General features: G+C 35.0%; 1 protein-coding gene across 1 annotated transcript in view; it reads right to left on the reverse strand.

Moving 5' to 3' along the window:
• The window catches only part of LOC127859653 (kielin/chordin-like protein), a 74420-nt gene that overhangs the window by 27576 nt on the left and 31295 nt on the right, over positions 1 to 15549 (reverse strand). The window contains exons 22-35 of the mRNA XM_052397158.1: positions 13985 to 14017; positions 13417 to 13560; positions 12691 to 12723; positions 11436 to 11579; positions 10441 to 10473; positions 9430 to 9573; positions 9059 to 9091; positions 8439 to 8582; positions 7566 to 7598; positions 6379 to 6522; positions 5180 to 5212; positions 4522 to 4665; positions 3975 to 4007; positions 3502 to 3645 (exon numbers count right to left, since the gene is read on the reverse strand). Coding sequence (XP_052253118.1) covers positions 3502 to 3645; positions 3975 to 4007; positions 4522 to 4665; positions 5180 to 5212; positions 6379 to 6522; positions 7566 to 7598; positions 8439 to 8582; positions 9059 to 9091; positions 9430 to 9573; positions 10441 to 10473; positions 11436 to 11579; positions 12691 to 12723; positions 13417 to 13560; positions 13985 to 14017 — 1239 coding nt within the window. The remainder of the gene's footprint in view (positions 1 to 3501; positions 3646 to 3974; positions 4008 to 4521; positions 4666 to 5179; positions 5213 to 6378; positions 6523 to 7565; positions 7599 to 8438; positions 8583 to 9058; positions 9092 to 9429; positions 9574 to 10440; positions 10474 to 11435; positions 11580 to 12690; positions 12724 to 13416; positions 13561 to 13984; positions 14018 to 15549) is intronic.

Consider the following 15549-nt stretch of genomic DNA (forward strand, 5'->3'; position numbering starts at 1 on the left):
GACACCCTACTGTTTATGTATCAGAATTTGTGACGCATTTTCCATTCGCTCTCAGAAAGAAGTTTTACGTGTGACCATGAGCAATATTCTGGTAAGTTGTCGTTGTTATCCACCAGAAACACATTTATTCACAAATTTTTAAGATATGCAGATCTAACTTTTTAGTCTTTTAGCTTTAATTTTTAACGTATTTACACCTCGTCTGCTCGCACTTTACCGATATCCCGAAAGGTTACATATCACTATAATTAGTTTAGGCCTAAAACCACAAAATCCGATACCGTTGGAATTTTCGTACCACAATCTTACGTAAAAAATCTCCCAGATTCGAAAAAAAGACATTAATACATTGTCTGCATTATTGATCAAATTTTAAGATATTTGTTGGTTTTCCGTTTTTAGAAGCTGTTCTGCCAAGGCAAGAGCTGGGCATTATACAAGCCATTCTATCCAGCAAAACTGACAGTAAACCACAGTTTTGGTTTACAGAAATCAACAAAGGAGGGATTCCCGAACTATCAAAATTTCCAAGCTATACACACAGTTATTATCTGTGGTGATCTTTATTGGTTCTGTTTGTTTACTTGGATGGAACATGTGTGAACTTTTATAGAACTTTGAAAAGTCTATATATGTCTATCTATAAACAGAAACAGCTATGGTATAATAAGATCAGATGTGCAAACAATGTCAAAGGGTTGTTAAATTAACAATTTGAAGGCAGTTATGCTGAAAAAATATGAAAAGTTTCCATGCAAATTTTGTCTGTATATCGACAAGTGTCTGCCGATTATTGTCAAACTAGTAATACAAAACTTACCACAAGTATGTAAAAGCACTAAGTACCTGTGATCATTTTTAGTAAGATAGTGTAATTCTAAACAGTAGCAAATAGCTTGTTTAGTAAATGCATAATGCAATTAATATGATTTCCGTTCTATTGTGTAATTAATAAATTGGTTGTTACTTGCTAATCCATGATAAATGTTGTATGGCTAGTGCAAAACCAGCAATGTTAATTTTGTAAAAGGTAATACAATAACACCACTTTGTAATTTCATATACGTAAATATTCTTGAAATGTAGGTTGATGAGTTTTACTTATTTTGTAACTATTATTTTATGTGCAAATAAATGATGTGAAGTGTTTTGTATATCCACACAATACCACGTATCTTTTTATATATGTACTGTATTATGTGTTATTTGAATGTTTAAATAAAAAAATATGGATGATATAACATGATGCATTCTAATATTTGCATTCAAATTGTAACTATAGAGCTAAGTGTATGCAGTTTAGACTGTGATTTTAGAATTGCTACAAAATGGCTAGTTTTTTAGTGGCGACAAAATTTAAACTATTCAACAATAGTTTGCGAAAGGAAATTAGAAACCTGCAAGATACCTGTATTTATTAAATATTTTAATTGCGAAACGAGTATGTTGTTATGCTGTTACACATAATTATACATTGATAATAAATAAGAAGACAATTAGTGGTGTTAACGTTTCCCAACAGTAGAAATCATTCTTCTGATGAAGTCAGTGATATACAGACGAAAGCTCCAGGTATGGCTTTCAATACGTAGTGTGTGTTATTTGGCAGTCTAAAACTTATTGGATAAAAAAAAATCCTGTCAAATTTGTCAATCAAAATTGATTTGACACATCACATGATTTTGATTATGTTAAATCAGTGTACTGTATGCTAAATGCAACTGCTATAGCAAGCTGTCAAGTTGAATTGAGACATTTGATGAAACAAACTGTTTCGTAGGTAGGACCAGTACATGTACTTAGTGTCTATATGACGTACCATGACGTCGAAAGTCTACAAGACCTACTAGGTAGAACAATCAATGTACTTCGACGTACAATTTTCACCGACTCTTGAGTGTTAGCCAATCAGAAGACACCTTACGTCTGTTGCTTTTAGAGATATTTGACATTGAACATTATTATTATTATTATTATTATTATTATTATTTATACCGAATTATGCGACTATCGACTGCTTACTCATAGATATTGTGGGTATTTATTAAACATTATTATTATAATTTATACCAAATTATGCCACTATCGACCGCTAACTCGTATATATTGTGCGTATTTATTGACCTGGCGTGGCTGAATTAACCTCTGACTTATGCAAGTTATGGTTATCACAAAATACGACCAACGGGGAGGTTATAATACATTATTTATCCCGTAAATGCTTGGTAACTGTTTGGTTACCGTTGGGAATTTCCTGCACAGTAATGCGCTGGACGGTCGTGATACTCCGCCCCGCATGATCAATAAATACTCACAATATGCTGAATAATTTTAATTTTAAAAAGGTAACAATTGAATCTTCTCCAAATTTGTATACAATCTAATTCAATGCATAAATACTTGAAACTTCTATGTGTTGTTTTTTTGCCATTCTGATATTTTTATTCATTTTGTCCTCAATTAAAAAAAGAGATTTTAAACATTTATTATGAATAAAACTGAATGAAAAGCGGCTCAAGAGACTAGTGTTTTGATTGGCTGTTCAGAAAAATTAATGTGTACTTAGAAGTACAAACATGTATGTTGAAGTATAAATTGTACTTTGACGTACAAATATATACTTCGAAGTGTATTTTATATTTATGTCGACGTACAATTATTGTACTTCGACGTACATTTCTCTTTTTAACTTGTAGATCTTCTTGACTTTCATCCCAAATGGTACGCCATAGTATGTCTTTAGGGTTATCTAAAGAATGCTCCCACTTAAGGAATCAATACATAGACCTCCCAGTGACTAAGCCAGTTAGCAGACAACCCATCCACTATACCACAGACACCGAACCAGCTATAAATTCCTGTGGCTAGAAAAAAAAAGATGCTAGATCTTTAAGCTTGGAACATGTAACTCGTTTTAAGATTGTTTTTTTGGATGCATTACTTAATTAATGCAACAATTATAATATTTTGAACACAATCATGTCCATTTATTTATTAAAAATACATGGTCATAAAAAAACAAACTTAAAAAGCTTTTGCCCGTAAATTAGGTAGCACCTATAATCATATTACGAATTTTATACAGAATAATACAATCTATACGATCATTTAACAAAGAATAAAGTCGATATATTCTAGAAAAGGACTTGTTTCCTTATTTCGCAAACTGATGAGTAGTTTAAAGAATCTGGAACATTTAAGTCAAAACAAAAAATTACCCAACGCGACTTAAACTAACCATTAAACACTAATATATTCACATAAGGGTAGAAGTGCCACAATATTTACACTATTTTTTTACAGTTTTCGTTGAATAAGTTATATTTAACTTATTTTTTTCTCGTTTTTAATGTTATATCCGAGACTTATAAGTTAAACGCTTACGTAATATCCGAGACTTATTAGTGAGACACTGAAGTCATTTCCGAGACCTTCTAGTGAGACACTGACGTCATATCAAAGACTTACTAGTTAGAGGCTGACGTCATATCCGAGACTTACTAGTGAGACACTGGGGACAACATTCGCCCGGGGATTTGTACACGTTCTCGCATGTCAGCTTGTTACAGGTCTTGAACGAACATCGGACCGCGCCTTGTCGGCACTTGCATTCCGCGCAGGGGTCGCTGTTGGGAACAACTTCGTCTGGAAATACGCAAATGTGTTAGTACAAGCAGCGTTCTGGAAAACTGGGCTTAATATATGTGCGTAAAGCGTCGTCCCTGAGTAGCCTGTGCAGTCCGCACAGGCAAATCAGGGACGACAGTCTCAGCTGTTATTGATTTTTTCGTTTAAAGTAGGTTTCTTGTAAACGCTAAGCCAATGTGTACGGAAAGTGGCGTAACAGGTAAAGTGTTGCAAACAAACGATGCTGTGTGGAATTCCAATTTTAAACATGATATATTAATAAGATTTTTCATGTACTATCAACGAATTACCCATAGTTGTATTTGTAAATATAACTTGAAAAGTACCTTCTTTGTAGGTCTTTCCGTCCATCACGCATCCTTCAAACAGAAAAACAAAACATTCATTACAACATCCTTTTTTGGCAAAGAAAAACATAGACAATCGTAAGATCTCCAGAAAAATTCTTCAATGAAACAACTTCATATATTTCTATGCTAGTATATTTTAATTATCCCACAAACTAACTTAAACAATGAAGCTTTAATCCAAATGTATCCGCGAATTAAAGAAATTTTTTGATATTTTTGAGAAATGGCCATTTTTCAAAAAGTATTGTCACCGATTCAAAAATGCATGTTTGCATATATTCAAACAACAAATTAACTCTTGAAGCTTAGATTAATGTTTTTTTTCATTTTTATTTACATCATGCGAACATAATTGCATTTGGGTTAAATACTTTTGTCTTGAACATATCTACTCTATATCTATATAATAATAATAATTATTACTGGCGTTCAATAGTTTTCGTCTAATACCTATTGTAGTGTGTATTTTTATATATAATGTACTTTCCAAAACAAATAAATATGTTTCAACTAACGTATTTACCGGTTCTGCATTCCGGACAACACTTGCCCTTCGGTGTGTGCGTGTTCAGACACGAGAGTGCCGCGCATTGGGCGTATTTACAGTTCACGTGACCGTTCTCGCACGTGCACGTGGCGCACGGGTCCGCGTTCGGGACATTCTCGTCTGCGGGAAAACAACAACAACAATATTGTTACGATTAGGAAGAACGCAGAAGTGATCTCAAAGAAAATAACATAATAAAAACAGCAATAATATACGAAACTAAACAAACAACAACATAAATCAACAACAATATGACATCCGGTTGAAAAAAAAACGCAGAAGGCTATTCGCAAAATAGTAACAATAATAAATGGAATTACATACAAAACAAACAGCAACAATGGAATTATAATTAGTATGTTAAATTTGTATTATGCTCGGTTCTAGAAAAAAAAGATAATCGCGAAAACAACACGATCAAACTCATGTTACATTTGTCTAATAAACGAGTTCAAAATAAACAAAAAAAGTAATTTGACGATTTGCTAATTCGTTAAAATACTGATTAAACAAAAAATCGGGAAATGCATTATCACGAAATAATGAAAGCGAAGTTACACACAAAGCAACTTCATTTTTATTTCGACAGTGACTTTTTTGATGTCAATGCAATTAATAAAATATAATTACTTACTTTCTTTGTACGTTTTGCCTTCAAATTCGCATTCTGGAATATAAAAAATACAAACATATATGCATATTTCAAATACATACAATATGTATTTTGAAATTAAAAGATACGATCTGACTCTAAAGGTTTTTATTGGGCGTGTTAATCATTCACGTATAAAATTAATAGTAGTGACATATTTAAACGGTCAGATTTTAGTTGCGTATATCATACACAAGAGTTTAAGATTAATCAGTCGCCGAGTTAGCTTTAAGGAGGGGGAGGGGTCAGCCGTCGCATCTTAACTTTGAATCTTGCAACGAATGGTGGAGGCATTTACTTGCTTTAACCGTTGCATAGACAAAAATTCGTAGTGTCCTTTTAATACAGTTTCCAGCTATAAATTCATTGATTCAATGGAACGAGGATTATCATGACACTTTTGAGTCCAATTCCTGGGTAGAACCAGTACTGATGTCTTTGGAGTATCCCTGCGACCGATACTCTAGATGGTATTGAACAGGAGATTAAGCAGCTTTAGGCAAACACCATGTTCCACACCCCATAACGTTCCTTTACAAAATCATGTCAAGATCTGGTATCATAAATTCACACCAACATCACTAAAAACGAGACCACTTTATATTTCTAGCAAAAAAGCCCTTCCCCTGGAGGTTTGAGCACAGCGGACCCGCGGTGCTTGGACTTAAAAATCAATTGTGCCGCGGCGCTTGTTTTGTCCGATCATGTCTTTATGTTTGCCATTTAATATTATAATATATGACTTTGATGAAATAATTGAGTAAAAACAAAAACAGAGTAAACAACACGGTTTTAATATCTCTAAAGTAGTAGTTTTTATTTTAGAACATGAAGCATTTTTTTAATCCACACGCAAAATACCACCCCCCCCCCCCACTCCCCCACCCGCATCAACTCTCTTCCGCGTTTCCTTGCCGCTGTACCTGGTAAAATCCTGGGGAAAGGCCTTAACCAATTGCATGCTGGAAAATATGTCGTCTGCTAAAATATCGTCTGCTGAATTTCTAAAATTATCATTTTTTCCATTTTTTTACTAGAATACTATCATAAAAGCAAACAGTTTGGATCCTGACGAGACACCACGTTCTGTGGCGTCTCATCTGGATCCAAACTGTTTGCAAAGGCCTTCAAAATTCGGTTCCAGCGCTGAAAGGGTTAATATACGAGCAAGTGTTACCTACCCTGTTTACACTCAGCGCAACACTGTCCCGGTTTTCTCACTTGGTTTTTACAGTTCAGCACATTGCATGCTTTATACGTGCATTCCACTGCGCCATTCTTGCACGTGCACGTGGCGCACGGGTTATTATCTGGGACGGTTTCTCCTGCAATACATATGCGAGGTTATTATTTTGGATGATTTCTTCTGTAATACATATTTAGGGTTATTATTATTAGACGGGTTCTTCTATAGTACATATTTGAGGTTATTATCTTAGACGCTATGTATCGTAAGACATATTTTTTGAGTTTACTTATTAAAAGCAAATATTTATTTTTATTGAACGTTGGTTCTTTGGCTGATGAACAACGATATAAGATATCTGGTATATTGCAGTTTATGTTTTTAGTTAAAAATCCACGCCTTAGAACGAAACATATTTGCGAAATGGGTGATAGAAAAAAAAATGTTGAACACAATTTGGCTTGATGACTTAAGATTAATGCTCGCAAAGTATTTGGCAGTCAACTACTGAACGTTTAAGTAATTACATAAAGTAATACTTATTTATATTAATTTCGCTGGAATCAATTAAATGAATTAGAAATGCAACAAATAAATGAGGAAACTATACAAATATTGAAATGTAAAATAATTGAGTAAGCGGTTTTATTCTACCATTTCACCCAATCTAATTTGCTTACAGTAAAAGATATAGAGGATATTTGTTGGATCCGGTGGATTATCGATTTTAATTCACGAGTGATCATAGAAAATAATATTTTCACGAGTGGCGCAGCGACGAGTGAAAATATATGTTTTCTATGATCACGAGTGAATTAAAGTCGATAATCCACCGAATCCAACAAATTTTCTTTTTATTTAATGCATTTTTCACAGTTTATATACATTGTTCAAGAGTTTAACTAACGAATTTTGCTGGGATAATGACGTCATTTCGTCAAAAAAATGACGTCATTTCACAGTAAACAATGAAAATTATCGATAATTCTCACTGATAATTTTCACTGTTTGAAACAGTGAAATTATCAGTTTTAATTCACTGATATTTCTCTATAAACCACCGGAAAGCATTAAATAAAAAACTATATTTTAAATCAATTCCTTTTGGCACACATTAAGGTCAATTACGTAAAACATGTAATACAAATCGAATGAACAAGTACTGTTGATTTTTTAACATACCTTCTTTGTATGTTTTCCCATCCACAAGGCATTCTGAAATATTAAAAATATTTGATTATTGTGGTTATAAGGGTTATAGTACTTACATTTACTCGAGAATTATCGTTAAAAACTTAATACTAAAGCAATCTTATTTAATAAAGCATGCTTAGAAATAAGTTCTCTCGTCGAAGAATTTCAATCACATGCAGCAAACTATGGCTCTGGGACATTTTCGACGCAAGCAAGAGTTCAGCAAGTTATTTTTGTTTAAACCTTTTTATTTTAGCTCGATTGCATAGAAAGCCTACGGCTTATTTAAAACGCTTTCGAGCCCGTTTCCTGGGACTAGAACCAGTACTCGGTGTCTATGGGGGAGATCTAAAGTACACCCACACAGTGGTGATCGAACCAGGGACCTCACGATCGCTAGGCGGACACAATATCCACTGCCACCTCTGTCAGTTTAACAAATATATATCTTCCCTTTTTCGATGATCATAACTTTTTGATGAGTTATAACTTAAAAGCATTATTGTGAAAATGAAATTCATAAAAAAAGTGTACAAAAGAAAAATTAAACATTCTACAAATGTTTAGTTTAAACCTATTTATTTTAGCTCGATTGCATAGAAAGTAATTCCTACTTATTTGAAATGCTCTCGAGTCCGTTTCCTGGGCCTAGACCAGTACTTGGTGTCTATATGGCAGATCGAAAGAACGCTCCCACAGCTTCTACATTCTAGAAATGTAACCTAATCGTTATATGTACATGCTTATCTGGTTACCCACATGCGTTAAGCCCAGTTTTCCGAGAACGCGACACATAGAATTGAGGCCGTTGCATCAGGATAGTGGACATACCATACACACGTTTTGGTCATAAGTCTTTACCTTTAACGCATTCCGGACAACACTGGCCCGCGGGTTTGTATTTATTCTCGCACAACGGCACGCTACATGACGTGAACGTGCACAAAACCATTCCGTTGACGCATGTGCAGGTCTGACAAGGGTCAGTAGAAGGTACCTTGTCCTCTGTAAGAAGGCGTAAAAAAGGGTTTATAATGGAAAAATAATAATTGAAAAATAATAATTTTGAGTGTTGTATTAAGCTTCATTTGCAATCATCGCCATGACCATGCTGTCGTTAGCGCTCTATTAATGAAATCAACTAACAGTTATTACGTCATAAGCCATTTGTACGTTACGTCATAATTCTAGCACCGTTAAATAATCAGCTCACCGTCATTGAAATGAAACATTTCGTCATAAGTAAACCCCCATAACATAATCTGTTAACCAACATCACGTCACAAGCGCACCAGCGTTAGACTATAGGTTTACTAGCATTTGGTCAAATTAAGTCATAGTCAAGATAAATATGTCACACATTCATCATGTGTTAACTATAACAAACTAAACTATAACAAACTAAACTATAACAAACTAAACTATAACAAACTAAACTATAACAAACTAAACTATAACAAACTAAACTATAACAAACTTACGTTCCTTGTAGTTTGTTCCATTCACACTGCAGCCTGGAAAATAAAACAAGAGATAGTTCACATCTAAAAGAGGCTTAAAAATAAAGGCACATACAAGAAATTTAAAAGGACAAGAGAGAGGTACAAAAACGTTCAACAATTATTTTACTTCAACAAGTGGTCTAACGCTATTAATAAAGCATTTCTTTATGAGCGCGTGCAAAGTCGATACGCAGGTTAATAGCCCATAAACCACGATCAATATATTTTTTTTTAAATTGAACTACACCGTTCAGGATCAATCGTTATAATGTTTTCCTTAAATCACACGGTGAGGGATCAAACTGCACATAGACATAATATTTCTTTAAACACACGGTGTAGGATCGTACCGTTCACGCAGACCGGACAACACTCTCCGGTTGGTGTGTACACCCGTTTACAGGTCAACCGTTCGCACAGTTTGCACGTGCACTTGATCTCTCCGTTCTTGCACGTGCAATTGGTGCACGGGTCATCGTCAGGAACATCTGCGCCTTAACGGAGATGTAATGAGAGAATATTAGGAGAAATCATAATTCTTACATGGGGCAGAGCGAGCGCTGATTTGTAACTGGCTAAAGGTTCGGCTATTCGCCTGATTATCTTGGGCAAATTGTCACACTCGTTCTCCATATATTGTTATCCTTAGATACATTACGTTAATGTTAAAGTGTGTAACCTCTTTGCAGTTTTTACAAATAAATTATTTCGCTGTTACCGGTTCACGTGATTCAAGATTCGTTGCTATACGTTGTAATGACCATACGCATGTTTTAAATCTGAACATCACCCAAGCAGTGTTCCACACATTGTGTTTCTTAGACTAAATACTGTACAATCATTTACACTGCCGTCAATAACGGGCGCCACCTCTTTTTGAGATGGGTTGAAAATGTATGTTTCTGTTCATTTTTGGATGAATTAATCTTCGCTGAATCGCACTACATTGCACGATTTAAAAATAATGCTATATATGCTAAAATACATATACACCCTAATCACTCAGTAAAATTATCCATGAAATTTCAAAACATCCGGATCTGAGCGACACCTCGGAAGTTACATTGGCTCATTTACTAGTGCATCTCAAACAAGAGGTGGCGCCCGTGATTTAAAGCCGAGATTTGTATTAGTCGGCATGAAATTTCGTGTTATTTTAAATGACTTTTTCGTCTACCAACGAAATTAACGAAAATAATAGCCCGACGACCATTAATGATTTTACAGAATTATACAATGCCCAATTTTATCAATCAGTGTAACGTTGATATCGGAAGAACTAAACACCGGGCCCGAGTTTACCAAAGACCAAGAAGAAAATGCCGTAACCAAGAATAAACTGTTTAAAAAGTGAACTTTACCATCTTCGTAGCGCTTTCCATCTTTCATACAATCTGTGGAAAAAAAGAACAGATTTAAGGTTTACGTCTTAGCTGTTGTTGTATTTTCATATAAAGCATATATCATAATCGATTTATCGTACATTATTTAATCACACGTCACATCCATCCAAACTAGCAATTTTTATGATATATGTTATAGATCAATGCCTACACAAATATAATCATATAAGAATTGCGTACAGGAATATAATTAGTTGTGCGGCTCCTTACTAATCTTGTAGAGAATTATGGGATAAACTGTCACTGGTTAGTGCAATAAATTAGCCTCGATTTGGGAAAACTGGGCTTTATGCCTGTGCGTAAAGTGTCGTCCAAGATTAGCCTGTGCAGTGCGCACGGCCTTATCGGGGACGATACTTTCCGCTTTTATGGATTTTTTCGTTTAAAGGAGTTTTATTCTCATCGAAAATCCAGCTTAGACGGAAAGTGTCGTCCCTGAGTAACCTGTGCGGACTGCACATATTACCGGTAATCTGGGACGACACTTTTACGAACATGCATTAGCCCACTTTCCCAAGAACGAGATTTATATTGGAAAATAATATTGGGCACAATCTTTCCACCCTAACCACCCATTAAAGGGACCTTTTCACAGATTAAGGCATGTATTGAAGTTTGTCATTAAATTCTTTATATTGATAAATGTAAACATTGGATCTAAAAAGCTTCAGTAAAAACAATAATACAATTTAAGGAATAAAAAAGCAACCCTCAACTTGTCTCGAACAACTGAACCCTGGAGTAATAGTCTAACGCCTAGACCACTCGGCCATCGGTGCTCATACAATGAGTTATGTGTCATATACTTTATATAAGCAATCCTCGTATTGTCACACAATATAACGACAACAACAGAACTCGCAACGAACATTTGCGAATCTGAAACAATTTTTTTATGTTGTCAATTTACCAAAACGTGAAAAGGTCCCTTTAAAGAAATCAACTTTACTTACAATCCACGCACACCGGACAGCACTTGCCCTGGGGTGTAAACGTGTTGGCGCATGTTGGGATCACGCACGTGTCGTACGTGCAGTCGACATCACCGTCCCTGCACACGCATTTGGCGCAAGGGTTCGGGTTTGGCACGGGGTCACCTTCATAAGAAATTGAATGTAAGATACGTACGTGTATTGCACAGTATTATAACAACATATAGAACATCGATTTAGACAATAGCATTGTTTCGGATAATAAAATAAGTTCGTATGTAATGTTATTAAAATCATAAAATGTATGCAGATATACTGGTCAAGACCTGTTCGAATGAAAAGGGAGTGTCAAATCTTATAAAGTTGTTTTTTATAAACGCACTTTATACGCTTCTAAAGTATGCAATAGTATTACAAAATCACACTTACACATCACGTTTAAGCTGTTAAACTCGTATTTTAACCCATTTATGCCTAGTGGACTCTCCCATCCTTCTAAATTGGATCAATTTATTTCCAAAATTAGGGATGTCTAGTATATTTATTTATATATTTAGAATATAGAAATTCCTTTAAGCAAACAGCGCAGACCCTGATGAGACACCGCATCATGCAGCGTCTCATCTTGGTCTACGCTGTTTGCCAAGGCCTTTTTTCTAGACGTTAGGCATAAATATGTAAACAACAGAACACGTGTACTTTGTTTGTGATTTTCCAAAGCACACGTTTGTGATTTAAGATGAGTAGAAATGAGCCTGGCTCAGGAAAATAGGGGCTTAATGCACATACTTAAGTATCGTCCTTGACCCTGAGTAGCCTGTGCATTCCGAACAGGCTAATTAAGGACGCAACTGTCCACTTTTATGAATTTTTCCTTTAAAGGAAGTCTCGTATACACGAAATATACTCTAGACAAAATGTTTTCGTGTCTGATTAGCCTGTTAAGTCCACACAGTCTAATCTGGGACGACACTCTACGCACATGCATTTCAAGCCCCTTTTTCACAGAGCGCAACTCGAATTGATAATTGACTTATAGAATACGGATACGTCAACTCGAATTGATAATTGACTTATAGAATACGGATACGTCTACTCAAATTGATAACTGACTTATAGAATACGGATACGTCAACTCGAATTGATAATTGACTTATAGAATACGGATACGTCTACTCGAATTGATAATTGACTTATAGAATACGGATACGTCTACTCGAATTGATAATTGACTTATATAATACGGATACGTCTATTGTGTCCCGGGGTTGCTCACCTTCCTTGTATGTGGTACCGTTCATCGTACATCCTGAAAAGAATGATAGTTTAAGTAAGTATCGATACGGGTTCAGTACGATATTTTTATTTGATAAATTTTAAATAAAGTTGTAATGACACGATAATAAGAATGTTAATAAATACTGAATTTAGTGGAAAATGAATTAATAAGAAGCACGATTTAATAATCAAACATCTACATTTTACGCTTTACAAAGCTTAAACATTCGCTTTCAGATAATACAAAGTCATTTTATTAAACTCTCATAATAACACGACAACAAAAAAAAACGCTTTTTAAATATAATAAAACAAGAATTAGATTGTTTATTTCATAGATGTTACTTTTGATGTTTAATACGCTCTTTGATATTTCGGCACACTTAAATGAGCAATGTGTGTGAACTATCGGAGAAACCACGCCTAGATGACCCGAACTTGGCCCAAACTCGGCTGTACTCGGCAATGTGTGTACATGTACATATGACGTCACAGCCATATTGCTCACCTTCTCTGCATACAGGACATCACTTTCCAGGCGGTACATACTGGCCCACGCAAGTCAGTTTGGGACAGGTAGTGTATGTACATGTGACGTCACAGCCATGTTGCTTACCTTCTCTGCATACAGGACAACACTTTCCAGGAGGGACATACTGGTCTACGCAAGTCAGTTTGGTACAGGAAGTGAATGTACATATGACGTCACAACCATATTGCTTACCTTCCCTGCATACAGGGCAACACTTTCCAGGTGGTACATACTGGTCCACGCAAGTCAGTTTGGTACAGGCAGTGTATGTACATGTGACGTCACCGCTCTTGCAGGTGCACGTGGCGCACGGGTTGTCGTCTGGTACGTTCTCTCCTGAGGAAATAGTCCATACGCACGATTTAATCAATCACTAGTTTTTTTGAAGTTTTTTTTCGTTATATAGCTTTTATTTATTTCCATAAATCAAAAAAAGTATATGTTTAGGTTACATGCTAATTTATTAGTATATAAAAGAGTTCCTTTTACAATTCCGTAAACTTTCTTGCTTTATTTCAAGAATTGCTAATAGGTGTATACAATTCATGCATAACATTATAGACACAAACACAAATTTCACGAAAGGATTGTACCAATGGTTATATAATTATTGCATAAATTTTCGTATCAGTATTATTAAGTACCAACAAAAATAAGACACATAAGGTCGTTTGATATTAACGTATTATCGTTATGAATGCAACTATTTTGACTTCAAATATGATATAAGGATTTTTATAAAAGAAAAACAATTTCTCACCGTCTTTGTATGTTTTTCCATTTTTCACGCAATCTGAATAAAGAGAGAGAGAAAAAAACGACATAAAAGAACACAAACAATAATAGCTAAAAAAAAAGATTTATTAGTTTGCACCCAAACATGAGTAATTTATAAGAGCAAATAAGGTTGAAGACATCCCTTTGCATCTAATAATATGTGTCAATAATTGGACACATCAAGGGCAAATAACATTTTTATGAATGTCCACACGTCGAGTACATATGTATTATGTCCCGTAACAAGTTACCTTTAAGACCATGCTTATATAATTCATATTTTCAAGTCGGTTAAACACAGAAAGATGCATATTTTCATTTCAAATAAATAACTATTTATATGTATATATAAATTTTACATTATCAATACCGATTCATATACACGCAAAGCTCGCATTGCATTTAAATATTTTAAATAAATATTTATAAATTGTTTACAGTATTTGAATGTTTTTATTGTTTTTGATATCAACAACATAAAACAATTGTGAAGTATTTTATCTTATTCATTCTAAAGCTAACTTAGCTTCAATTTCTCGTAGCTATGCGAACATGGTGAATGGTTTAACATCAGCTATCATTAAGGAACGTTTTTAAAAAAAGTGTTCTCAGAAATCTTAAAAACAATGATCTTATATTGTCGAATTGTATGAACTTTGAAAGACACGTCGATGGTTATACGTGCAAATTTGAGAAAAATACGACAGTTTAGCGAATCAAGAACTGATTTTAGTAACAATTATAAAACCATGTGAGCCGTGCTCTGTGAAAAAGGGGTTAACTGCACGTGTGTAAAGTGTCGTCCCAGATTAGCCTGTGCAGTTCACACATGCTAATCTGGGACGATACTTACCACTTAAACTAGATTGTTGCTAAGAAGAGACTTTCAAATATCATAAAAAGCAAGAAGTTTGTGTGTCGTCCCTGATTAGCCTGTGCGGACTGTACTCGCTAATCTGGGACGACACTTTACGCACATGCATTAAACCCCTTTGTCAGAGAGCACGGCCCAGATATATTCGCCGGCATGACATATCATGTTCTTTAAAAAAAACTTTTTCGTTGACACGGAAAGCGTAGATTTCTGATTGTGAAAAAAATGCAATTTCCGTCGCTCATTTTCTAATGTGTTTGTGTTAAATTCGTGGATCGGTCAACCCACTGAAGTGCCGGTGCCCAGCCCACGAAACAGGCACATAAATAATGGTGGGGAACCGGCGACCAGTCAGAGGTAATCTTTTATTCGAGGATCGGTCAACCCACTGTAGTGCCGGTGCCCACAAACCACGAAATACGCACATACATGTATATCATTTCGGGGAACCGGCGACTTAGACCAATTAGAAGTAGGCTTCGACCAAGATGCATTGAATTCAAACTAAAAGTAATATAAATGCCAACGTGTATTAATAACACATTATTATTCACTATTTGAGTCACTTTCATATAACCATGAATGTGCTAATTGCTTATATATTGTCAGTTTTGAATATATAACGATGAACTGGTATTGTTCAAGTTATATGAATAAACTCTCTTTTCTGTTCT

Source organism: Dreissena polymorpha, chromosome 15 (assembly GCF_020536995.1).
Source record: "Dreissena polymorpha isolate Duluth1 chromosome 15, UMN_Dpol_1.0, whole genome shotgun sequence".
Lineage (NCBI taxonomy): Eukaryota > Metazoa > Mollusca > Bivalvia > Myida > Dreissenidae > Dreissena > Dreissena polymorpha.